Source organism: Gekko japonicus, unplaced genomic scaffold (genome assembly GCF_001447785.1).
Source record: "Gekko japonicus isolate JY-2015 unplaced genomic scaffold, Gekko_japonicus_V1.1 scaffold78, whole genome shotgun sequence".
In the NCBI taxonomy this organism is placed as follows: domain Eukaryota; kingdom Metazoa; phylum Chordata; class Lepidosauria; order Squamata; family Gekkonidae; genus Gekko; species Gekko japonicus.
The window spans coordinates 1,182,317-1,207,686 of record NW_015165236.1 but is presented as its reverse complement, the minus strand read 5'-3'; the positions used below and the strand labels follow the sequence as shown (position 1 = coordinate 1,207,686).

Genomic DNA, 25,370 nt, shown 5'->3' with positions numbered 1-25,370 from the left:
CCCCCCGCAGAGATGCCATCGAGAAGCTGTTCCCGGACGCCACCGAGCAGCGGAAAGACGACGTCCAGCAGAACCCCGACGTCTCCCGGAGCCTGGCGGCCTTCCAGAAGTACGGGAGCGACCAGGCGTCTGCGGCCCCAAACGCGGGGAGGACCGATCCTCGGGGGAGGGGCTTCTTCTCCGGAGTCCTGACGGCGTTGAGTTGCGTGGCGGTACGTTTCCCCGCTGGCTGTTCTCGGAGGAGGTGGGCTGGGCGTTCAGGGGCGGGTTGAGCCACCCGAGACGGAGAGACATCTCAGACTTTCGTGGGCCGCCTTCGTGCCCTCCGCTCGAGTCCCTTCAGCAGGGAAGGTGGAGCCAGGCGGGTCGTGGTCTGGGCCTGCTTTTGCTGGCCTTTCTCCTTCCGTGGGCCACCACCTTCTCTCCCGTAGCTGGAGTGGGGGCCACCGCCAAGCTAAAGGAAGGAGAAGAAGAAGAGATCGGTATGTTTAGCCTGGGAAAGAGAAGGCTTAGAGGGGACACAATTGCAGTCTCCAAGTATTTGAAGGGCTGTCATGTAGAAGATGGAGCGGATCTATTCTCTCTTGCTCCGGTTTGCAAGACTAGATCTAATGGGTGGGAATTACAAGGGAGTCGTTACTGGCTAAATATCAGGAGAAACTTCCTGACTGTCAGAGTGGTTGAGCAGTGGAATAGTCTGCTTCGGGAGGGGGTGGAGGCTCCTTCGCTGGACGTTTTCAAGCGGAGGCTGGACGACCATCTTTTGGGTATGTTGTAGGTATGTAGGGCTCTCTTTCGGCTACGCTCCTGCAGAGTGCAGGGGGTTGGACTAGATGACCTGCAAGGTCCCTTCCAGCTCTAACATTCTATGATTCTATGATTTCTACCCTGCCCTTCACTGGGAGTCTCAGAGGGGCTTACAAACTCCGTTCCCTTCCCCTCCCCACAACAGACACCCTGTGAGGTTAGGTGGGGCTGAGAGATCTCTTTCGAGGACTGCCCTTGAGAGAACAGCTCTGAAAGAACTTGTCACTGACCCAAGGTCACACCGGCAGCTGCAGGTGAGGAGTGGGGAATGAAACCCGGTTCTCCCAGATTAGAGTCCGCACACTTAACGGGTTCCCTGCCCTTCTTGCAGGCTTTTTTCACTGGGAGATGCGAGGCAGGGTACTAAACGTGTGTGGGGGGGGACACCCCCACGCGTGTTGTGGGCTTCTGCTCCCCTGTGTCAGTCATGCCAAGCCTTTGGCCTGAAGGCATTTTTCCTCGCTGCCCCTGCGCAGAGTTTTCCCGCCTGTAATGTATACTGTGTCGTAAGGAAGTCGTGTGCTCTTTGGGCCGATTGGGAATACGAAGGTTGGGCAGGAGGTGAGAGCCAGCCTGCTGGAGTGGTTAAGACCAGCGGGCTCTGAGTCCGGGTTCGATTCCCCTCTCCTCCTCCGTGTGAAGTCTGCTTGGGTGACCTTGTTTGGTGTAATGGTTAGGAGTGGCAGACTCTCATCTGGGAGAACCGGGTTTGATTCCCCACTCCTCCTCCACATGCAGCTGCTGGTGTGGCCTTGGGTCAGTCACTAGTTCTCTCAGAGCTGTTCTCTCAGTCGCGGTCCTCGAAAGAGCTCTCTCAGGCCCCCCCCCACCTCCCAGGGTGTCTATCGTGGGGAGGGGAAGGGAAAGGAGATTGTAAGCCGCTCTGAGACTCCTTCAGGTAGTGAAGGGCCATGGGGTATAAATCTCTTCTTCTTCTTCTTCTTCTTGGGCCAGTCACAGTTCTGTCTGAACTACCTCAGCCCGACCTGCCTCACAATGTGCCTGTTGTGGGGAGATAGATTCAGGTGGGGTAGCCGTCTTGGTCTGAAGCAGCAGAGCGAAGTTTGAGTCCAGGGGCCCCTTTAAGACCCACAAAGTTTGATTCGAGGTATAAATTTTCGCCTGCATGCACACTTCCTCAGAAGAAGTGCGCCTGCACACACACGCTTATACCTCAAATCAAACTTTGTTGGTCTTAAAGGGGCCCCTGGACTCAAACTTTGTCCTGTTGTGGGGAGAGGAAGAGAAGGCGATTGAAAGCCGCTTTGAGACTCTTTTAGGGTAGAGAAAAGCAGGGTACAAAAACCTACTCTTCTCCTTCCGTTGTCTTCTCTGCTCCCTGCTCAGCTTCTCTGCTTTGTAGCCACTGTCTCCACATATCCCTGCTGTATGTTTGGAACTTTGGACTTCCTGCCCCGGGGAGATTTGCTTGTCTCCCTCTATGGGTGTCTTTCAGCAGACCCAGCATGATGTTGTGGTTAAGAGCAGCGGATTCTAATCTGGGAGAACCGGGTTTGATTCACCACTCTCCACAGGCAGCTGCTGGTGTGACTTTGGGTCAGTTGCAAGTTCCCTCAGAGCTGTTTTCTAGCGGTTCTCAAGGGTGCTCTCTCAGCCCCACCTACTTCACAGGGTGTCTGTTGGGGGGAGGGGGAGGGGAAGGAGTTTGTGAGCTGCTCTGAGACTCCTTCGGGTAGTGAAGGTGGGCTATAAATCCAGTCTCTTCTCTCCAGAGTCCAGGGTTTGATTCCCCACTCCTCCTCATACAGCTGCTGGTGTGACTTTGGGTCAGTCGCAAGTTCTCTCAGAGCTGTTCTCTGCAGGGCAGTCCTCGAAAGAGCTCTCTCAGCCCCACCCACTTCACAGGGTGTCTGTCGTGGGGAGGGGGAGGGAAAGGAGTTTGTGAGCTGCTCTGAGACTCCTTTGGGTAGTGAAGGGCGGGGTATAAATCCAATCTCCTCTTCTTTCGCTTATCCCTCTTCACCTGGTGTACCCCCCAATAACCATTACTGGCCCTCCTGCTAGCGTTGTTTGTTTATGTGGGGTTTTTTCAAAGTTTTATTATAAACAACAAAACATAAACACAACATGCCATAGTAAAAGTGCAGCTGTACGACCAAGGCATAACAAATAAAACTGAGAAACAGTAAAATATGTAGCAATAAAATTAAAAGGTACAGTATGTTCTGTGCGCCTTGGTGTTTAGTCATTCCGGCCATATGACCACGGAAATGTCTTCGGACAGCGCTGGCTCTTCAGCTTGGATAAGCACCGCAACCCTAGAGTCGGATTTGACTGGCTTTCGAGCAAGGGAACCTTTACCTTTACCTTATGTAACTTGAGCATAACAAGTTAATTACAACTGTAACAGGTCGATGGGGTAAACACGGTTTGGAACTTCTCCTGCTAGCCTTGTTTGTTTATGTGTTTCTAATGGAGTTACTTTATCATTTCAGCTGTATTTTAAATCGCTTAAATGCCTTAAAGTTTTTGTTCCATCCGCCGCCCCGTAGAGACCCTGCCTGGGTGGGAAGGCAGACTGAAAACTCTTCTGGTGAATGACGGCCTCTCCGCCTCTCCGGGGGCTCTCTTGGCTTGCCCTGCAGGTGGTCTTGCTCGGGTATCACTGGAGCAGCAGGGAACTGGAGGACGACCTCCTTGTCCACAAGCCGGTGGCCCGGTGGGGCCCCGAGGAGGTGCTGCACTGGCTGGGCCAGCTGGGGCCGTGGGCTTCCCTCTACAAGGAGAGGTTTCTGCTGGAGAGAGTCAACGGCAGGTGAGGACGGTGCCGCCGGCACCCCTGCAGAGACACTGTGCGGTCTTACTTACCGGAGGTTTTGTGTCCCCCCAGGTGGTGCAGACATTGGGGCAAAAGCGTTTGTCTCGGAAGCAGTGTTCCCTCTAAGCCGAGTTAGTGTGAGCTAGCTCACAGTTTTTTCGCCTCCGGCTCACCCATTTTTGTCTTAGCTCAGGAAGGAGGGCTCCAGAGCCAACTGATTGGTGCAGTAGCCAAATCACCTGCTCACAACTTTAATGCCAGTAGCTCACAAAGTAGGATTTTGGCTCATGGGACCTCCACGGCTTAGAAGGAACATTGCTCGGAAGTAAGTTTCCATGAATAGTTTCCCCATTAGCAAGAGGCCCCTGCTTGTCGGCCTTGCTGGGAACGTGTCAAACCTTTTTTAGAACGTGGTTGGAGCTAGGCGACCACCTTTTGCTTGCGTGGCGGGCTTTCGCTGTCCCCGGAAGCGCGGTGTTTTCCTGCTACACAGTTCCCCGTCCCTGGTTGCTCGGTGCCAGGGTTTCCTCTGAGCTGAGTTAGTGTCGGCTAGCTCACAGTTTTTCAGCCTCCGGCTCACCCATTTTTGTCTCAGCTCAGGAAGGAGGGCTCCAGAGCAGTGTTCCCTCCAAGCTGAGTTAGTGTGAGCTAGCTCACAGTTTTTCAGCCTCCGGCTCACACATTTTTGCCTCAGCTCAGGAAGGAGGGCTCCAGAGGAAACTGATTGATGCAGGAGCCACATCACTCACTCACCCCTTTAATGCCAGTAGTAGCTCACAAAGTAGAATTTTTGCTCACGAGACTCCACAGCTTAGAGGGAACATTGCTCCAGAGCAAACTGATTTCTGCAGCAGCCCAATCGCTCACTCGCAACTTTAATGCCAGTCGTAGCTCACAACGTGGAATTTTTGCTCACGAGACTCCACGGCTGAGAAGGAGCATTGCTCAGTGCCGTGCAAAGCCGGAAAGGAGGGGGGGGCGTTCCTTTTGTAACGGAAGCGGTTGATGTTCCAGGCTCCTCTTGACGCTGACGGACGAGGATTTTGCCCGGGCCCCATACTACATCGAGAATAGCAGCCACCGAAAGGCCATCGTGGCGGAGCTGGACCGGGTGAAGACGCTGGGCGTGAAGCCGCCCCAGAATCTTTGGGAGTACAAGGTGAGCCGGCCGTACGCGGGAGGCCCCTTCCCCGCCCCCCCCTGGCAGTGTTCCCTCTAAGCTGAGTCAGTGTGAGCCAGCTCACAGTGTTTTAGCCTCTGGCTCACACACTTTTGTGTACTGCACAAACCCGCACCAAAGTTAACAAAAAGAGACTTCAACACAAAGGTAATTCAACACATGTAATCCATCATATGAAAATACAAAAGTCCACAATATCCCAAACCTTGGTAGGTGCTTTCTAAAGCTTAGGAGACCTGGCCCATATAGAAACTGAATAAAGTTTGCCTGTTAAGAAATTGCAATGAGACTTCCTGTAGTGGCTTTTTGTTCCTGAGGAAGGACCAGAAGTCCGAAACACTGAACAATACCTGGGAAAAGTGTTGATATCTATTCCAGACTTCATTGTTTCCCTTTGAGAAATTTGGGATATTGTGGACTTTTGTATTTTCCTATGATGGATTACATGTGTTGAATTACCTTTGTGTTGAAGTCTCTTTTTGTTAACTTTGGTGCGGGTTTGTGCAGTACACAGTTGTTATTTGCTGTTTTTTTGGCCATTGTTTACTGTGGACTGTATTGTTGTTGTTGTTCACACACTTTTGTCTCAGCTCGGGAAGGAGGGCTCCAGAGCAAACTAACTTATGCAGGAGCCAAATCGCTCGGTCACAGCTTTAATGCCAGCCGCTCACAAAGTAGAATTTTTGCTCACAGGACTCCACAGCTTAGGGGGAGCATTGGGGGGTGGGGGGGCTTTACACCTCAAGCTGCCTCTGCTTTGGCCGCAGGTCCAAGGAGGCTGGGGGCCCTGACCCCCACCGCCTTACGGTCTCACTGGAGGAAAAACACAGTGAGCTCCATGTTGGGGGAGCACCCAGTGTTCTTTTGAAAGTCATGGGAGACCAGTTTGGGTCAGGAGTGTGGGGTGGGGTGGGGTGAAACTCCCCCCGTCTCACCACTTTTCCAGTCTGAGATAGCCCCAAGAATCCCTGTTCGTCCCTGTGGGAAAGTTGATAAAAACGTGGCACCAGTACGTGTCCATTTCCCCTGCTGTGCAAAGAGCAGCTCTCCAGGGCCATTCTAGGTCGGGGGAACAACCCGGGAGGGAAGGCATACCACACACAAAACACACACAACTCGCACGCACACCTGCCAAGTCGCTTTTAAAAACAGCACCAGCTGCTGCCACAGGAGCCTCCGCATCCTTTCCGGCGAACCCTTCTGTCTGGTCCTGTCTTTGCCGGCCGTGTCGACCCCAGGCTCAAAGCAGTCGGCTGGAGGAGTTGGCCAGAATCGCCCCACTCCCTTCCGTCACTAACTGAACGTTCTCTGCAAGTGCCTCTGTGTGCAGCCGGCCGGGACGTTTTAATATGTAGTTTAACTGAGAGCTAGTTTGGTGTCGTGGTTGAGTGCGCGGACTCTCATCTGGGAGAACTGGATTTGATTCCCCCACTCCTCCTCCACTTGCACCTGGCTGGGTGACCTTGGGCAAGCCGTAGTTCTGATAAGACCTGTCCTTGAAAAAGAGCCGTTTCTGTCAGAGCTCTCTAGGCCACACCTCCCTCCCAGGATGTCTGTTGTGGGGAGGGGAAGGGAAAGGAGTTTGTGAGCCGCTCTGAGACTCCTTTGGGTAGTGAAGGGCCATGGGGTAGAACTCCAATCTCTTCTCAATATTGGCCATTGAATTTAATATTGGCTCATTCCCTCCTCGCTCCCCGTGTTTGAGTTTGAAGGTGAAGTCAGATTGCAGCGATGCCCAAAGAAGCGGGGCGGGCCCAAGACGTTTCCAAGAGGAATCTAAAGTACCCCTCCGCCTCCCGCTGACTCACCTGGCCCTGCCGAAATTGGCGGGAGCTGCGTGTCGGTTTCAGGGCAGGTGGTGCCCCTGGGGCAGGCCTGTCCTTCTGCCATTCCGAGCGATACCCTCCAAACTTGCTCCCTCTGGCCTGAAGTGGCAAAACGGAAGAAGGCCGGAGCTTGTTTCTCACCAGACTGGATTCCCGTGGCTCACACTTCACAGGGGTCACACGGGGGTCCACGTCCTCTGAAGGAGCCTGCGTAACTTGCAAGAAGTCATGGGGGCGGAGGACGCAGAGCTTTCTTTCGCAGAAACCCTTTCCCCAGAAGCATTGGTTTTGTTGGTTCCCTCCAGGAAGAGCCTGGCTTTCTGCACGTGCCTCTATTCTTCTCGCCAGCGGCCTCCTTCCCCTTCCCCGTGCCGTGTGTTATTTACTCTGCCCCCCTCTTTCGTTGGCTTCCAGGCGGTCCACCCCAGCAAGTCTGTGTTCCTGCTCTACGCCCTGAAGGGCTCCCCGCGGCTCACGATGCTCTACCTGTACCTCTTCGATTACACGGATCTCTTCCTCCCATTCATCCACACCATCTGTCCGGAGCGGCAGCCGCTGGAGGAGGAGGGCCTCGAAGACGTTCCGGCCAAATTGCTGGTAAGTGTTCAGGACCCGATGGAGGACTTGGCCATCTTGAGACGGAAGCAAGCAGGAGGGACGCTTGGCAGGGACGGCGTCACGCAGAGTGCTTGAGCGGCCGGCACAAGGCTAAGGAAGGGCGGAGAGCACCAGGACCCATGTTCCCTCTAAGCTAGGTTACTGTGAGCCGGCTCACCGTTTCTTAGCCTCCGTCTCACACGTTTTTGTCTTAGTTCGGGAAGGAGGTGGCTCCAGAGCAGTAGCCAAGTCACTCACACACAACTTTAAGGCCAGTAGCTCACAGGGTAGGATTTTTGCTCACAAGACTCTGCAGCTTAGAGGGAGCATTGACCAGGACGTGTCCCACCAGAACAGGAAAACCTCCAGTGATTTGCCCAACACTTTCCAACCGTTGTCTCCATCAGAGATGAGGATGAAGGTTTCCCGTCTTTCTGGAATAGCTTTCAGTGGTGCCTTTGCTTTTTTTTTTTTTTTAGAGACACTGACTTGGGTGTGGATTTTGGAGTCCAGCGGCATCTTGAAGATCAACAAAGTTTAATTCTGGGTAGAAGCTTTTGTGCGCATGCAGACTTCATCTGATGTATCTGATGAGGTGCGCATGCAGACGAAAGTTGATACCCAGAATTAAACTTCGTTGGTCTTAAAGGTGCCCAACTGGACTCCAAACCTTGTTCTGTTGCTTCAGACCAGCACAGCAACCCCACCTGAATCTACCTTGGACGTGGTTTCTGGGTTTTTTTTTGTTTTTGTATGCTGTTTTGTGGTTTTCAGAGGCTAAAGTTGTAATTGAATTATTTATTCATTCTATTCAGTGTATATCCACCCTCCCCACAAGCGGGCTGGGGTGGGGTGGGTTACAGGTTACAGAGGACGTGACAATAAACAGTAGACCATCATAAATTATAAAGTTAGAAATTTAAAAGTCAAAAACATAAGAACATAAGAGAAGCCAATGCTGGATCAGGCCAACGGCCCATCCCGTCCAACATTCTGTCACATACTGGCCAAAAGCACCAGGTGCCCTCAGGACGTCCAGCAGTGGGGCCAGGACACTAGAACCCCTCCCACTGTTGACCCCCCCAAGCACCACGAATACAGAGCATCCCTTGCCCCAACCTGAGAGTTCCTATAAGAACATAAGAGAAGCCAACGTTGGATCAGGCCAGTGGCCCATCCAGTGCAACACTCTGTCACACAGTGGCCAAAAATACCAGGTGCCCTCAGGACGTCCAGCAGTGGGGCCAGGACACCAGAAACACTCCCACTCTTCCCCCCCCCCCCGAAGCACCAAGAATACAAGAGCATCCCTTGCCCCAGACTGAGAGTCCCTATCTATATCCTGTGGCTAATAGCCACTGATGGACCTCTGCTCCATATGCTTATCTAATTCCCTCTTGAAGCTGCCCGTGCCTGTAGCTGCCACCACCTCCTGTGGCAGTGAATTCGATGTGCTAATCGCTCTTTGGGTGAAGAAGGACTTCCTTTTATCTGTTCTAACCCGACGGCTCAGCAATGTCATGGAGTGCCCACGAGTTCTTGTATCGTGAGAAAGGGAGAAAAGTCATTCTTTCTCGACCTGCTCTATCCCATGCACAATCTTATAGACCTCGATCATGTCACCCCTCAGCTGTCGTTTCCCCAGACTAAAGGGCCCCAAGCGCTTTAACCTTTCTTGGGAGTTGAGCAGCCCGGAGTCTGTGATGTGCTGTAAAGTGAAGAATCGCCCTGGAGCTGCCCGGTTGGTTTGCTCTCGGAAGGACAGCCTTTGGCCTGCCTGTTCTAGAGCACCCTGGATCATCAGACTGGTTATGGAGGCGGATCGGGTCCTTAGTGGGCCGGTGGTGGGGGTTGACGGTATTGTGGGCAATAATGGCTGGTGATCTATCTCCTGTTCCTCGAGTGAATGTTGCAGAGTCAAATAGATCTTGCACACACCAGCTTAGGTTAGTGCTATTTACACGTTTATTTACAATATATACACAGTCCTTCCGGCAAAGCATTCACAGATTCCACTGACAAAGTGCTTCGCCAAGCAACCTGATACCATACTGGTATATAGTGGCATATACATTACAGACTTATATACACATGGATATCCAATCAGCACAGAGATGCTGACTCACGGAAGTGCGTCCTGCAGGCTGATGCATCATGTCATTTAGATCACCTCTCTAACAGGGTGCCGTCTTGCTTAGGCATTCCTCCCCCCCCCCATCTTCCCCCAATTTTTTAATTGCTTTTTTATTAAGACTATAAACTATAACAGAAATAAGGAAGGGGACTACATTTAGGGGGATAAAGAAAAGATACCCACTACTGACTAAAAACCCAAGAGAGGAGATCTTTTAATCATCTTAAATACACATCTAGTCTTAATCATATTAGTCTCATTACAAACTGCATTAAAGGTGACGCCTTCTGGAATTAACCATCTATATCCAATTGAATTTGTTTGAAGAAAAAGAACAAGATCTTTATATTTCTTTCTCCGCTGTCTTATTTCAAATGGAATACCCTTCAGTACTCTGATGACACTCTCCCCAGCTCTCAGGGGTGCTCCAGAGAGGCGTTCCTCATGCACATGCCGACAGGGGGGAGTTTCTTGGTTGCCGGGAAGCAGAGGCTGGAGGGATTGTTGAACCTCTGCATGGCACCAGGGCAAGTGGTGAGGGCCCCCCCCCCCAATCACAGCAGCAGCAGCAGCAGCAACAACCAGCTTCCGGCGGCAGCATCAGAACCGGAAGTGCGCTCCGTGCGGGTTGGGCGTCGTTCTTTGTGACGGCTTCTGTCTCCGTAGGACCCGAAGGAGCCGGCGTGGAAGCAGTGGCGGGAATTCCTGGTCAAGTACGTCCTCCTGCCCTACCAGCTGATCGCCGAGTTCGCCTGGGACTGGCTGGAGGTGCACTACTGGACGTCCCGCTTCATCATCGTCAACGCCATGCTGCTCTCCGTCCTGGAACTCTTCTCCTTCTGGAGGCTCTGGTCCAGGAGGGAACTGAAGTAAGTCCCACGGGCGCCCTCTCCAGTGGGCGGGGGGGCGGGGGCGGGGGTGTCTCCGTTTCTGCTCCTCGGTCGGTGTCGTGAGGGGGGAGTAGGAGGCACGGGGAGGGAACTTGGTGCAGATTCGGAACGAGGGGGAAGGACCCGTTCTGTTCCCCCACAGGCATGAGAAAAGGCCCTCTTTCTGCACAGAGGCAAGTCTTCTCTTTGCTCTAAAGCCAGGGCCCCCGGCCTCTTGAAGCCTGTGGGCGCCTTTGGAATTCAGACGCAGGATGCTGGGCATGCTCCCTCTAAGCTGTGGAGTCTTGTGGGCAAAAATTCAGCTTTGTGAGCTCCTGGCATTGACGTTGTGAGCGAGAGACTTGGCTCCCGCATGAATTAGTCTGCTCTGGAGCAGTGTTCCCTCTAAACTGAGTTAGTGTGAGCTAGCTCACAGTTTTTTAGCCTCCAGCTCACACATTTTTGTCTCAGCTCAGGAAGGAGGGCTCCAGAGCAAACTGATTTTTGCAGTAGCCAAATCACACGCTCACAACTTTAATGCCAATAGCTCACAAAGTAGAATTTTTGCTCACAAGACTCCAAAGGTTAGAGGGAATAATGCTCTGGAGCCATCCTTCCTGGGCCAAGACAGAAATGTGTGAACCGGAGGCTAAAAAGCTATGAGCCAGCTCACAGTAACCCAGCTTAGAGGGAACACTGGATTGGGCGCAGGCACAAAATGGCCGATGCAGGAGGCGGAGCCAGACATAAAATGGCGGCCGCATCTTCCCTTCAGTCCCACAGTGAAGATCCTTCCGCTGCGATGGCAGCTGCCGCCAAAGCAACTTTTGAAAAACCAGATTTCCAGTGGCCAGTCACCCCACCCCCTTTCCAAAAACTCCCGGTGGGCACCAGGCAAGGTGTCGGCAGGCAGCAAAATACCAACAGGCGCCACTGGGATTCTACTGGTCTTGAGTGGTGAGTGCAGACTTTCAGGAGCCAGTATTGATGGGAAAATAGCAGCCATGAGTGAATTGAAGGCTGTGGCACGTCGGCAGTTCCAGAGCCCTGGGCAAACTCTGGAGTCCAGCCTCGTAGCAGCCCCGCACAGTCAACTCCAGCATCCCGTGCCCCTGGGGGTTGTTTCTCTGCACGCCCTCGCAGCTCTGTTCAAAGGTCAAGAGTGTTGAGAGAGAGAGAGGCACGTTTTGTTGAGATGGGCACCTTTCCCATCTCCGGCTGCCAAAGTCTGTGTGTTTATCTTCAACGGGGCTTTTATTTATTTATTATTTTATTGCCTTTATGAATCGCCCACCCTGCAAGCAGGCTCAGGGCGACTGACAGCCTTACGAACATTTAAAATACAGTTGACATATAACTGAAATGATTGACGGTAGAACATAAATTAAGCCAAGTTAAGAGTCCAGCGGCACCCTTGCAATGTTTCCTCTAAGCTGTGGAGTCTTGTGAGCAAAAATTCTACTTTGTGAGCTACTGGCATTAAAGTTGTGAGCTCCTGCACAAATTAGTTTGCTCTGGAGCCCTTCTTCCTGAGCTGGGACAAAAATGTGTGAGCCAGAGGCTAAAAACTGTGAGCTAGCTCACTCTAACTCAGCTTAGAGGGAACACTGCCTTTGAGACCCACAAAGTTATATTCAAGGTGTGAGCTGTCGTGTGCCAGGCACAGTTCGTCAGACGATGGAATGGAATTACATATCATAGTTGTGTATATACAGGAGCGGTTTGTTAAGTTAGCATGCAAAATAGTGAGGACACTTTTTTCTTAACAGATCAAAAGAATGATAACGCTTAGTTCCTGGTTATCATCTGTTTCGGTTCCACTGGGGGGGGGGAAACGTGGGTAATAAATATGTTAGAACTGGAGATGGATGGGCCTGGGATGATGTGGTCCATGGGGCCGCGAAGAGTCGGACTCAACTGTGCGACTGAGCAACAACGGCAACAACAATTAGTTGTTTCCTCCCCCCCCAGTGGAACCGAAACAGATGATAACCAGGAACTAAGCGTTATCATTCTTTTGATCTGTTATGAAAAATGTGTCCTCACTATTTTGCACGCTGATTTAACAAACCACTCCTGTATATACACAGCTATGATACGCAGTCCCATTTCATTGTCTGACGAACTGTGCCTGGCACACGGAAGCGCACACCTTGAATAAACTTTTGCTGGTCTTAAAGGTGCCGCTGGACTCTAACTTTGTTCTGTTGCTTCAGACCAACACGGCTGCTCACTTTGATCTATAAATTAAACTCATCCCAGATGGCGTAGTAATAACTCCTCTGTCCCCCATTTGCTGACCGGAGGCCATTGAACAGGGACTTGCTCTTATTATCGTCCCGGGGCTCAGCAGCTGAGCAGCACCTTCTTTGCACACTGAAAGTTCTGTTTTGGGCAACTCCAGTGAACAAGAAGTCTGGCCCTAGCCCTGGAGACCCCCAGGTGGGAGCAACCAGGCCTGGACCAGAGGGATCAGGGGCCGGGTTCCTTCTCATGCATCTTTAATGTTGAATCACAGCTCAAAAACTCATCAGGTGGGTCTCGCAGCTGCCATCTTGCTCTTTCCTTCAGGCCTGGTTTTTATTCCAGAGGAGCAGCTGTGTTCATTTGTTTTGGCTTTTTTTTTTAAAGAAAAAACAACCCTTTAGAGCAGGAGTGTCAAACATGCAGCCTGGGGGCCGGATGAGGCCCCCGGAGGGCTTCCGCCAGACCCGCAGTGGAACTGGCTCATCTCCTGCTTCCAGTTCTGCTGCTGCTGCATCATGGCTTGCTTCACCAGACTCTCTTAATCACTCAGCCATTTCATGTTTCAACCTGGGTCCCAGGCTCAGAACTCTGAGCACGAGATTTCTGTGGTGGATGTTGATAAATCAAAAGTAGGTTTGCAGCTTACAGAGCGAATGTTTTAAGCATGTTTTTATTTTAAGTAAAAAAGAACACCTTTGTGTTTGTGTCCTTTATAAAGTTTATATCTCCGCTGCCTGGCTTTAAATTTTAAGACACACATGGCCCGGCCCGACAAGGTCTCGTTTATGTCAGATCCGGCCCTCATAACAAATGAGTTTGACACCCCTGCTTTAGAGAAACGTAATGGATGGTGTGAACAGCTGAGATTTTTCTCTTCTTTCTCAGTGGTCTTTTTGCTTAAGTTAAAGTAAGGGCCTTTTCTGATTGTAACAGTGTTACCTCTAAGCTGAGTCGGTGTGAGCTAGCTCACAGTGTTTTAGCCTCCGGCTCACACATTTTGGTCTCAGCTCAGGGAGGATGGGGCTGCAGAGCAAACGGATTCATGCAGTAGCCCAGTCGCTCGCTCACAACTTGAATGCCAGCAGCTCACAAAGGATTTTTGCTCACAAGACTCCACAGCTTAGAGGGTGGAGCGTTGGTTATGTCCTTTCCTAGATTGGAGTCCCAATAGCACCTTAGAGCCCAACAAGGTTTGCGGGGTCTTAAGGGTCGAAGCTCCCTGTGGTAGAGGCCAGTGCCGAAGGGAGCGTTGACTCCGGAAAGCCGACACCCCACAAACCTTGGTGGTCTCTAAGACACTATGGGGACTCCAGTCTAGCTCCTCTACCGCAGACCGACATCTCTTTGGAACCACACTTCCCTTTCCCACCTGCCACGCTCCGTGTCCCTCCCACCTTCTTCCCGCTCCGGGCAGAAAGAAATTCTCCAGAGCCGTGTGTGTTTCGAATATGTCCTCTCCAGGGCAAGTTCAAGAGACACTCCCTTCAAGGGATTGGCTTGGGCAAAGCGGCTGAACGCTCCCGTTGGAACAGCGAGGGTGTTTGAGCTTGGCTTCCGCCAAGACTGCAGAGGAATCAGGGCTTGGATGCCACATGAATGTGTCCTCTCTGTGCGCTCTCTCTCTCTCTCTCTCTCTCTCTCACCCCCCCTCCCCAGAACTATCCCTCACCGGATGTGGAACCACTTCTGGAAGGTGTCCACCCAGGGACTCCTGGTAGCCATTTTCTGGCCCTTCATTCCTCAGTTCGTCTGCAACTGCCTCTTCTACTGGGCCTTGTACTTCAACCCCATTATAAACATCGACCTCGTGGTCAAAGAGGTGCGCCGCCTGGATACGCAAGTGCTCTGACAGGCGCTCCCGGACTCCTTCCTTGTGCGCCGTGAGCCGTCTCGAAGGCGAGGGGGACTTATTCTTTCTACGGTGATAAAAACCTGCATTGGTTTCTCTTCCTGTTTGCTTTAACCCACTTTTGGAGGAAGTGTTTTCTTTGTCGTTGCGGGATAAGCAACCAGGGCATTTTGGGAGCCCCTTCCCCCCAAGGAGGCCAGCCTCTTTGTTGTTGGAGTGGGTTGTCCAAAACACCAGCTGTGCCAGTTTGTGTGTGTGTGTTCAGGCTGTGGACCGGTACTTTGAGGAACCCGAGGGGGTCAAGTCTCTGCCCCATCTCGTCTTCTGAAAAAAGGCTTGTTTATCTCATTCGGGCATTTGGATACTTAAAGGGAGACTTACAGAGGTACTGACTCCTTGTAAAACAAAAGATTTCAAACCTGATTTGGGGCTTCCTTCTCCCCCCACTCCCTCCCCCACCATTTTTATGAATCAAACGAGAAATCTGATGTTTCTGTTGCTGTATTGGTTTTCTAAGTCCATTTGCCAACCACGACCACCTTTTTAAGAAACCAAAACGAGAACCCTGCATGCGGACAAGCAACTGTGAAGTGGCCGTTCTGTCTCTCGAGCGCACCACACCTGTTTTCGCTGTTTGTTTAAATGTTGGCCAAACCACGCTGAGCTTTGTTTTAAATGCTTGTTTCCTTACCAATGAAGCTTTGATTATGTATTTGTATTAATCTGATCTTCAGATTTGCCTATGAGCCTTTTGGAGAATTAAACAGGATTGTTTTCTTTTTTTCTAATATTTCTGCCCGCAAGCTTCTGGGATGTAAGGGCGGGCAGGCTTTGGCACTTTGACCTGCCTCGTGCCGCTTCTGGGTTTCTTTTGGGGCTTCCAGTGGGGCCGAGTCAGAATCATAAGAGTGGTAGAGCAGTGGAACAGACTGCCTCGGGAGGGGGTGGATGCTCCTTCGCTGGACGTTTTTAAGCCCGCTTGCGGGGTAGGGCGGGGTAGAAATACTCGAATAAATAAATAAATAAAAGCGGAGGCTGGATGACCACCTTTCGGGTATGTTGTAGGGCTCTCTTTCGGCTGTGCTCCTACAGAGTGCAGGGGGTTGGACTAGATGACCTGCAAGGTCCCTTCCGACTCTAACATTCTGTGATTCTGTAAGTTGGAAGGGGCCATAGAGGCCATCTAGTCCAACCCCCCTGCTCCATGTAGGGTCAGCCTAGACCCGGGGTGGCCAAACTTGCTTGATGTAAGAGCCACACAGAATAAACATCAGATGCTTGAGAGCGGCAAGACATGGACACATATCGCACACCCGTCTTTATTGAAAAATATCCAAACGTTATCAACGAGACTGCCAAAAGTTAAAACAAAAGGGGTAAAACCAGAGATTGATAATGATATTTGTCCATTTATATTTGTTTGCTAATGATATTTAAGTTGTCTAAGAAAGAGAGAGAGGTGGAAAGAAAGAATGAAAGGTGGAAAGAAAGAGAGAGAGAGAGAGAGAGGAACAAAGAAAGCAAATTCTGAGGGGGAATAGATGGGGGGAGGAGGGGAGGGAGAGGTGGAAAGAAAGCAACTTTAATGTTAAATGCATCCTCCGACCCCCTCACCCCCCCTGCCAGCTGGCTTGGCTTGGCTTGGCAGAGGAGGAGGAGATTGGATTTATACCCTGCCCTTCACTCGGACTCTCAGAGTGGCTTACAGAGTGGGATTTAAAGAGACAAGTGCCTCCTCCGAGCTGGCTGGTGGGTGGGGGGGATTTGAGAACGCATCTATAACAAGAAAGCTTTCTTTCTCTGCTCCCCATCACCACCTCAAGCCTACCCAGGGAGGGGAACACTGGCTGGGGAAGGGAAGACCGATGTGGGAGGCCTTCTTCCCCTTCGCTTCCCCAGCCGCCCTGCCAGGAGCCACAGAATAGGTGTGAAAGCGCCGCATGCGGCTCCCGAGCCACAGTTCATCTGTGGGCCCTCAATCCCAGTGCTGGTAGAGAGTTGGGGTCAGTACGGTATTGCCTGGCCAGTATGGTATTGACCCCACTGGATTTTCCCCCATGAGTGCCCCATCCTCGCTCTCTCTGGCCCACTGGCCACTTCGCTGTCCAAGAGTGACCCAATGTCCGCACACTTTCTTCTCCTCATCATCCTTCTTCCTCTCCTCCTCCTCTCCTCCTCCTCCTCCCAGGTGCTGTTTCATGACCACACCTTTACGATGGGGCAGGAGCTGCGGCGGCTGCGGCCGGAGGGGGAGGATCAGACCTTGTTCCGCTGCATCCAGAGCATGCCGGCCAATCTGGAGCAGGCATACAACACTTGCTACAGTGGAGGTGAGGGAACAGAACGGAACGCTGGGCCAGTTTGGGAGAGGAGGCAAGATGGGTTAAAAGCCATGGTGCCTGGGGCTCAGTGGCAGAGCCTCTGCTTGGCATGCAGAAGGTCCCAGGTTCAATCCCCGGCATCTCCAGTTCAAAGAACCAGACAGTAGGTGATGGGAAAGACCCCGGCCTGAGACCCTGGAGAGCTGCTGCCAATCAGATTGGCGATACTGACCTTTTTTTTTTTTTTAATAAGCCCCCGGAGGGGATTTTTTCTTTTTTTTTAATACTACAAAAACTACCAAGAAAAAATAGGGATAGGGGAGCTACAGTTAGGGAGAAAGGAAAGGCATCCCACACTAAACTAAAAACCCAAGGTTAGGAGATCATTCCCTGTTAAACTACGGTTAGTTTAAAAAAAAAGGGGGCTGTTAATAAACATAGTTTTTTGTGAGGACCTGTCTTTCTAAGCTTATATGTCAGCTTGTTACTTGTCATGACCTTGATGGACCGAGGGTCCGATTCGGTATGAGGCAGTTTCATATGTACATGTACAGAACTTAACTAAATCCTGTCCGAAGTTGGGATCGTTGAGCTGATGGCCTTTTTTCCTCCTCCTAGGTATATTCCACCTGCAGCAAGGAGACCGTGTGAACTTGCGCATCCCGCGGTTCAACGCTTCTTTCATAATTAGTCCTCATGGGACCTTCTTAGGACTCCTCCGTCTATAGCGGGAGTACCTGGCAAGCACATTTCCCACTCACGCACACACACAGAGATGTTGGGACAAGCCAGCTGGCCTTTGGAGAAAGAAACCTGGTGGAGTTGAGGACTCTGGAGGCACCATGGAGGTGAGAAGCAGGCATCTTTTCAAGGCGCACTACAGCCACCATTGGCAATGACAGGAGGCCAGACCCTGACGCCCCCTTCCTAGTGGCAGGACACAGAAAGGATCCACGGCCTCTGGGTTCCTCTAGGAATGAACTTGATCTCCGTCATGCGGCACACTCGGGTCCCAGATGCCTTTCACTCTGAGGCTGAAGGTGGATTACAAAATATTTTTTTTAAATAATTCATTCAGACCAGCATGACACCTCCAGTAAGAAAGAAGAAGAAGAGATTGAATTTGTACCCTGCCCTTCACTCGGAGTCTAAGGGCAGCTACAGTCTCCTTTCCCTTCCCCTCCCCACAACAGGCACCCTGTGAGGCAGGTGGGGCTGAGAGGGCTCTTTCGAGGACTGCCCTTGAGAGAACTTGTTACTGGCCCAAGGTCACACCAGCAGCTGCAAGTGGAGGAGGGGGAATCAAACCCAGTTCTCCCAGATTAGAGCCCGTGCTCCTAACCGCTACACCAAACTGGCTCATAGGACTAGGCTATTATGGAACTGGAGAACAAGGAAGATGCAAAATTAAGGCACGGCCCATGATAATGTGGAAAGTCGGTTGCGAAGACGGTGCAGACGAAGGTGGGGCACGTACAATGAGACGTCATCCAGCCCAGTTACAAAAGCCAACTCTCGAGCTGTTCCATTATACGGTGCTTCCAATTCCTTCATGAAAATGTCCTCCTCACCATATTCTGTTTTGCACATTCTGTGAAAAGGAGAAGGGGGGGGTGCCCTTCCTGAATGCCCGTGGTAACTGACAGCGTGACTGCAGGATGGGTGTGACCCACATGCTCCACCTAGTGCCCTAGAGCGACTGAACTGTGGTGTTCTGCACCCACTGGAGTTTCACCATTGTCCTTAAGGACAGGGTCATGTGGCGGGCATGACAGTCGTCTAGCCTTGTGGTAACCGTGGCATGGATCCACGTGGCCAGAGCAGCCAAGTCAAGGTAGGGGTCCGGCTCCCAGGCTGAAATGAAGGTGGGAAAAACGCACGAGTGTGTGGATAAGGGTGATCCCACAGATTTTGTAATACTTCCAAAAAGTGTTTGACACAGACTCCTGAGTAAACCAAGTCATGGGGATGGATTAAAAAGCAGTTAAAGCGTAGGTGTCCCTGGTCGGTTCTTGTGGCGGGGTCCCCACCCGGAGGCTACAGAACTGTGAGCTAGCTCACACTGACTCGGCTTAGAGGGAACACTGGGTGTGACCACATTGGGAATCCCGTGTCTAGTTCTGCTTGTTGTTAACTCAAAGGTATTCCAGAGCTAGATAAGGGAAGAAAGGGTAACTGAGATGACGGAGCGGCTGGCACACCTCTCCTACGAGCCATGTCTGAAAAGCCTCGTGCTTTTTTGGTGTACAGAAAAGATGAGCTGGACGGCGACATGGTAGAGGTTTCTAAAACTATGCATTGTGTCGAGAAAGTACATAGAATCTTCTCCCTCTCCCACAAAAACGAGGGCCCAGGGACACCCGACGAAGTCAAGAGGCCACCGTTGCAAAAGGAAAAACGTCTTTATTCAACAAATAATTAAATAGTAGAGTTCACTACGAGAAGATGCAGAGAAGAAGAAGAGATTGGATTTATACCCCATGGCCCTTCACTACCCACAGGAGTCTCAGAGCGGCTTACAAACTCCTTCCCCTTCCCCTCCCCACCACAGACACCCTGGGAGGTCGGTGGGGCTGAGAGAGCTCTGACAGAAACTGCTCTTTTTCAAGGACAGCTCTGACAGAACTATGGCTTGCCCAAGGCCATCCAGCCAGGTGCAAGTGGAGGAGGAGTGGGGAATCAAACCCGGTTCTCCCAGATTAGAGTCCGCGCACTTCACCACGACACCAAACTGGCCATGGGAATAGATTGGATAGGGGTTGGATAGATTCACAGAGAGAAAGGGGGTCCACCAGTGGCTCTACCTGCCACGGTGACTAGAGGGAACCTCTGAAGTCAGAGGTTTTGGCCACCGTGTGACACAGAGTGTTGGACTGGGTGGGCCACTGGCCTGATCCAACATGGCGCCTCTTCTGTTCAGAAGCAGTCAACCCCTGAATTCCAGCACTAGGAAATAGCATCCGGGTGAAGGCCTCGGCCTCTGGACCCTGTTGGGTTAGGGTTAGGGTTAGGGACCGTCCACGGCTGCTGGTGTGTGTGTGTGGGGAAAGATGCTGGACTAGATGGGCCACGGGTCTGATCCAGCAGGGCTCTTCTGGTGTTATGCCCGAGCGCTCCTTGTTAATGGAAGAACGGCTGAATTTGCCAGGAAAGCCGGAGTTACCGGTGCCGAGAAAACGGACTTCCCATTGCAGGGAAGATTTTCAGCTGCTACTGCTTTTATTTTAAAAAAGAGAGTCTCTATCCAGCCCCGTCTCTCCTCTGCGTTAATCGCCTTTGCAGGGAGGGGTGGACGTCCCGCAGCGATCCACGGGCCACAAGATGTGCGTCGCGTTGTAGGGGGCTTTGGCCAGACACTTGGCCGCTTCACGGTCGCACTTGCAGGCCATCTTTTGGCACTTGTCTTCGATGTCCTCTGTGAAAAGAAAAGACAAGAAGCCGCCGGGTCAGGCCGCTGGCACGGGTTGTCGTGAGTTGGCCATTCTGCAGGTTTTAGGGTCTTGTTTACAGAAAGGTATTTAGGAACCTAGTTGTTGGGCATCTTCTGAATATCTTGTGGCACCCCTGAAGCTAACAAATGTAGTTTTCTTATGGACTAGCCCACCGTGACCTGGACGGCACAGGCTAGCCCGATCTCATCAGATCTCAGAAGCTAAGCAGGACTGGATCTGGTCAGTACTCGACCACCGAGGAAGTCGCTACGGATACTCCCTCTAAGCTGTGGAGTCCTGTGAGCAAAAACTCTACTTTGAGCTACTGCCCTAAAAGTGGTGAGCGAGCGATTTGGCCGCTGCATAAATTAGCTGGCTCTGGAGCCACATCCTTCCTGAGCGGAGATGAAAATGGGTGAGCCGGAGGCTGAAAAATTGTGAGCGATCTCACACTGACTCAGCTTAGAGGGGACACTGCTGGAGACCCCCCCCCGCAGAGTTGCTGTGGGTCGGCTGCAACTGGAGAGCACATTCCAGGACCCCCCCATGGACTCCCCCCCCCCTTCATGGCACAGGCAAGATGACCTCTCCTCCCCTCCCCTCTGCCACAGTCAATCTGACCCTCTGTCTGGAATTCAGGCTCACAGCCACATTATCTCTCAGCCACGTCTGGAGAATCCCCTTTGCCCCCCTGTTCTGGGAGATGGGCATCTTCCCGCCCCCGAGCAGAGCACTGACTCACCACACTTGGCCGCGTTGTCCTCGCACTCCCACAGGTAGCTCTCCATCTTGGGCGCGCAGCCGGCGTTCTCCGCTTCCCCGTAACAGCAGTCATGATTGAAGCAGCACCTGTGGAGGAGCAGAGCGAGAATTGTCCCCAGACGTCCTCCGCCTAGCCCAGAATTCCCGTATCCGAAGCGACCTGAATCGTTTGGGCACATGGCATCGAGTGCTGCCTCTGAAACGCAGGCTCTGTGCCCCGGCTGAGGCCTCTCAAGATGCTGTTCAGGCACTGCAGTCCGGACAAGAGAAAAGCCAGACTTTGTGGCCTTGTAATTTTAGTAGCGAGGGCCAGTGCTCCCTCTAAGCTGTGGAGTCTTGTGAGCAAAAATTCTACTTTGTGAGCTACCGCTATTAGCCAGTTTGGCACCGTGGTTAAGTGCGTGGACTCTAATCTGGGAGAACCGGGTTTGATTCCCCACTCCTCCACTTGCAGCTGCTGGGTGACCTTGGGCAAGTCACAGTTCTCTCAGAGCTGTACTCTCAAGAGCAATCCTCGAAACAGCTCTCTCAGCCCCACCTCCCGCACACGGTGCCTGTGGTGGGGAGGGGAAGGGAAAGGAGTTTGTAAGCCGCTCTGAGACTCCCTTGGGTAGTGAAGGGTGGGGTAGAAATCCAACCTTTTCTCTTCTCTTCTTAAAGTTGTGAGCGAGCAATTTGGCTATACTGCATAAATTAGTTTGCTCTGAAGCCCATCCTTCCTGAGCTAAGACAAAAACGTGTGCACCAGAGGCTAAAAAACTGTGAGCTGGCTCACACTAACTCAGCTTAGAGGGAACACCAGCCAAGGCTTCATGTTTTGACTTGGCCCATTTGGCAAGCAGCTCTCTGTAAAGGCCTGCTTCACAAGATCCCCGGTGTTCTTTCCTCTACACAGCAACTGCTGAAACATTTTCAGCGCACAACCTGAATCCTTTTCTCCACTAGAACGCAGTGGCGGTGAGCTCTTCGGCCCGGCCCGGCTCCTCCACTGTCCACTTGAGAACCAGTGGGCAGCCAACATGTCGCCCTGCGGGTAACTCTGCTGGATCTGGGTCAGTGAGCTGCCGCCCGAGTTTCACACGGGGGAGTAAATGGCTTTTATTACAGAGCTCGCTTAGAGAGGCATCACTTAACACATCCATTCAGGTGGGCGGCCGGGTGGGTCTGAAGCCACGGACTCCAGCGTTTGACTCCAGCGGCCCCTCAAAGATCAACAGAGCTTAATTCTGGGTATGAGCTTTTGTGTGCAGGCACACATCTTCAGTCATAGAGAAGAAGAGATTGGATCTATACCCCGCCCTTCACTACCCACAGGAGTCTCAGAGCGGCTGACAATCTCCTTCCCCCCCCTCCCCACAACAGACACCCCCTGTGAGGTGGGTGGGGCTGAGAGAGCTCTGACAGAAACGGCTCTTTTTCAAGGACAGCTCTTATCAGAACTACGGCTTGCCCAAAGTCATCCAGTAGCTGCGAGTGGAGAATCAAACCCGGTTCTCCCAGATTAGAGTCCGTGCACTCAACCACTACACCAAACTGGCTCTCATATTGAAATGGAAATTACCAGTCCATCCATATAGGTAGAGGGTGAGCAGTAAGTTAGCATATCGCATAATGAAGATGTTTAACAGATTCAAAGACCAAACAGGAATAACAAGCTTACCTTATATGGTCACCATTCATTTGGGTTTTAATTCCAGGGGGAAAACATAGTGAAGGAAATAAATAGGTCAAAACTGGAGACTGATGGGCAGATGTGAGGTCACTTTACAGCTGTAAGGATGCCTCCATGCTTGAGAGGAGATGGGTGGAGCATGACGGCAGGGTCTCAGTTAAGTACTCTCAGCATCCCACAATTTAGGATACATCTGCCCATCAATCTCCAAATCTGACAAATCCTTCACTATGTCCCCCGTCCCCCCGGAATTAAACCCAAACGAATGGCGGCCATATAAATTAAAGCTTGTTATTCCTGTTTGGTCCCTGCATCTGTTAAACATCTTCATTCTGCTTACTGCTTGCCCTCTGCCTATATGTATGGACTTGTAGTTTCCATTTCATTGTATCTGAAGAAGTGTGCATGCCTGAATAAAAGTGTTGGCCTTAAAAGGTGCCGCTGGTTAGGGTTAACCTGGACTCAGACTTAACACATCTATGTTATCGTTGCTCCACTCGGAGGCGGGGCCTGCTTTGCCCCAAGCACATTCACCTACGCAGTTCCCGTAGGAACCTTGGGAAGTGAGCGGCAGTTGTGCAAACGGGCGCAGCTGCTGTGAGCGGTGTTTGTGCAGAAGCACTTCAAACGGCAAACCGGGTTGGATTTCTTGATTAGAACATTTAATCTGATTGATTTGAGGAGCTGGTAACAGGGGCGGAGGGGGGACGGGGACGGATTCCAGATCCGAATCCCCCCTCAGCCAGAAACTCATCAAGCCGCAAAACCACGCTTGCCGCTTCGGAGTTATCTGCTTTTACAGGGTGATGCAAGAATTGCGGGAAACGATTAAAAACCTCTTGAGCATGAGGCTGCATAAAGGATTTGTTGCTGTTTGGCTTTGGAGCTTGGAAAATACAAGGGGGGGGGGGAGGTCTGGCTACACCGCCAGTCTTGATGGCTTTATTCCTGTTTTTGCTTGGGGGTGGATGATTGTTGGCTAAAAGCCACTGACTCTGAAGTTTAAAGACAAGACACTTTTATTCCAAAGTGTTAAAGAAAAGGTGAGTTAACATCACGAGGTTATGAGCGTGGCTGGCGTGCTGTGAAAACATGCCCATGGAGACAGACTGTCCACGTATGCACAGAGGCCACGCGCTCTTTACGACTCTCACCCGGGACAAACAGCTTAACCGGGGGAGGCTCGCATTCCCAGCTTGCCCTCGGCCACACCTTCAAAACAGGAAGCTGCCCTGGTAACCTAGATCTCAATCTTGGTTTTGGAAACCCCGTTTTCCACCCTGGCTCCATGATTAGGTCTGCAAACACAGGGGCCGGAGTTTCTACGTCAGAGACCTCACCGCGCTCTTCGGTTTAGCAGTCAAAAGTAGCAATCTCATCCCGCAAAGAGAGAGCAGAAACATCCCCGGCTGGGTTTATGCTTAAAAATAGCAGAAGCCAGATGGTCATTAAGCTACCGGGAAGCCTGTCTTTTGGGGAACCTACAGTCAAGCAGTGTAAGGATGTGGTCTCTTTGTAGGGCTGCTTGATGGAGTCTTTGCTTTCCCCTGGAATATTACCAGAACTGCATTTCTTCCCTGCGTATGTCCGTTCCAAAGCAGTGGTGGACTGGCCCTCAAGGCTTACGTGGCATAGTTTTTAAAGCCGAAATCCCCACATTCCACAGATGTGTCTAACAGTCAAAGAGTTCCTATGCTTTGTAAGGCACAACTTATTTAAGACACTTTTACCCTGCCTCCTTTCCCAAAAGGACCTATCCTATCAGTAGAAAGGAGCAAGAAGAAGAGATTGGATTTATAGCCCGGCCTTCACTACCCAAAGGTGTGTCAGAGCGGCTTACAAACTCCTTTCCCTTCCCCGCCCCACAACAGACACCCCTGTGAGGCAGTGTCAGCAAGCTGCCATGGTGTTCTGTGTTATTTGTGTCTTTGTACAGTTGCTCACCCCCCCCTGCCTGTTCGCTAGTATTCTCTTCTGCTGTAATGCCTAAGCCAAACAACTGGAGGATGTATTGGGGGAGTTCGCTTCACTGCCAGCTTGTTGCTTTTAGAGCATGGGAACTGCACCTGTGTTATGTCTGGAGATAACCTGGTTCTCAGGGAATGAGCGCGAACCCGTTTTAGCTTACCCGCCAGCGGGAAAGTGACCCATTGGTTCTGTACCTGTTTCAAATCCCTTTATTATGCTTGCCCTAACCGTTTGTAGTCAGTTCTAACAAAGAACGTGTTTGAGTGTCTTTCCAACGCTTTGAAATAAATTTTGCTTTTCTTTAAAACGTGGATTTATTCTCGATGCTTGGGATCCCAACAGGAAGGAGTGGGAGGAAAAGAGACAGAGGGGGGGGAATGGAGTCCAGGAGCTCTTTAGGAAGACTAGCAACTTCTTCCAGGTATAAGCTTTTGTTTGACTGCAGACTTCTTGGGGGGGGGAGCTAAAGAGAGTATGCCAGAGAGAGAGAGAGAGAGAGAGAGAGAGAGAGAGAGAGAGAGAGAGAGAGAGAGACAGTATCGAGGCTGGCGAGACCATGAGCGGGATAGAGGGAACCACACCTAACACGGAGGGGGACACGGGATCGGTCCCAACGACCTCCACAACGTTGATCACCACGACGGCCGCATCTTCGTTGGGTGCGGTGGGGGGAACGCTTCCCCGGCTACCTGCTTACTTGTCCTGGCCGCCTCCGACCCCTTCGCAATGGGGCCCGCGGCAGACACCTATACTAACAAAGTTTCTGTCAGGGTAGGAGCTTTCATGAATCACTGCTCACTTCTTCAGATACAGCTAGAATGGGAGTCCATCTGTCCTTATATCTTGGAGAGTGAAGTGATTTCAGATGCCAAATGACAACAGCAGGCATTGTTAATGAGAGAAACAACCTAGGTCCCAGTTCAGTCCA

At 51.6% G+C, this 25,370-nt stretch overlaps 3 protein-coding genes across 4 annotated transcripts in view; 2 read left to right on the top strand and 1 right to left on the bottom strand.

The window, feature by feature from the left end:
• BFAR (bifunctional apoptosis regulator) overlaps positions 1 to 15,031 on the top strand; it is a 20,754-nt gene extending 5,723 nt beyond the window's left edge. For both annotated transcript variants that reach the window (XM_015409911.1, XM_015409912.1), the window contains exons 4-9: positions 11 to 212; positions 3,414 to 3,583; positions 4,601 to 4,745; positions 7,007 to 7,189; positions 9,990 to 10,192; positions 14,096 to 15,031. In XM_015409911.1, the coding sequence (XP_015265397.1) occupies positions 11 to 212; positions 3,414 to 3,583; positions 4,601 to 4,745; positions 7,007 to 7,189; positions 9,990 to 10,192; positions 14,096 to 14,288 (1,096 nt within the window). In that variant the 3' untranslated portion in view covers positions 14,289 to 15,031. The remainder of the gene's footprint in view (positions 1 to 10; positions 213 to 3,413; positions 3,584 to 4,600; positions 4,746 to 7,006; positions 7,190 to 9,989; positions 10,193 to 14,095) is intronic.
• Positions 15,032 to 16,496: 1,465 nt separating this feature from the next.
• On the top strand, positions 16,497 to 17,561 carry LOC107109339 (tumor necrosis factor ligand superfamily member 13-like). The gene is made up of 2 exons (XM_015409949.1): positions 16,497 to 16,618; positions 17,228 to 17,561. The coding sequence occupies exons 1-2, from the start codon at positions 16,504 to 16,506 to the stop codon at positions 17,335 to 17,337; spliced, it is 225 nt and encodes a 74-aa protein (XP_015265435.1). The 5' UTR covers positions 16,497 to 16,503; the 3' UTR covers positions 17,338 to 17,561.
• A 2,086-nt stretch (positions 17,562 to 19,647) lies between these two features.
• The window catches only part of LOC107109286 (group 10 secretory phospholipase A2-like), a 27,680-nt gene continuing 21,957 nt past the window's right edge, over positions 19,648 to 25,370 (bottom strand). The window contains exons 3-4 of the mRNA XM_015409883.1: positions 20,783 to 20,889; positions 19,648 to 20,024 (exon numbers count right to left, since the gene is read on the bottom strand). Of these exons, the coding sequence (XP_015265369.1) occupies positions 19,876 to 20,024; positions 20,783 to 20,889 (256 nt within the window). The 3' untranslated portion in view covers positions 19,648 to 19,875. The remainder of the gene's footprint in view (positions 20,025 to 20,782; positions 20,890 to 25,370) is intronic.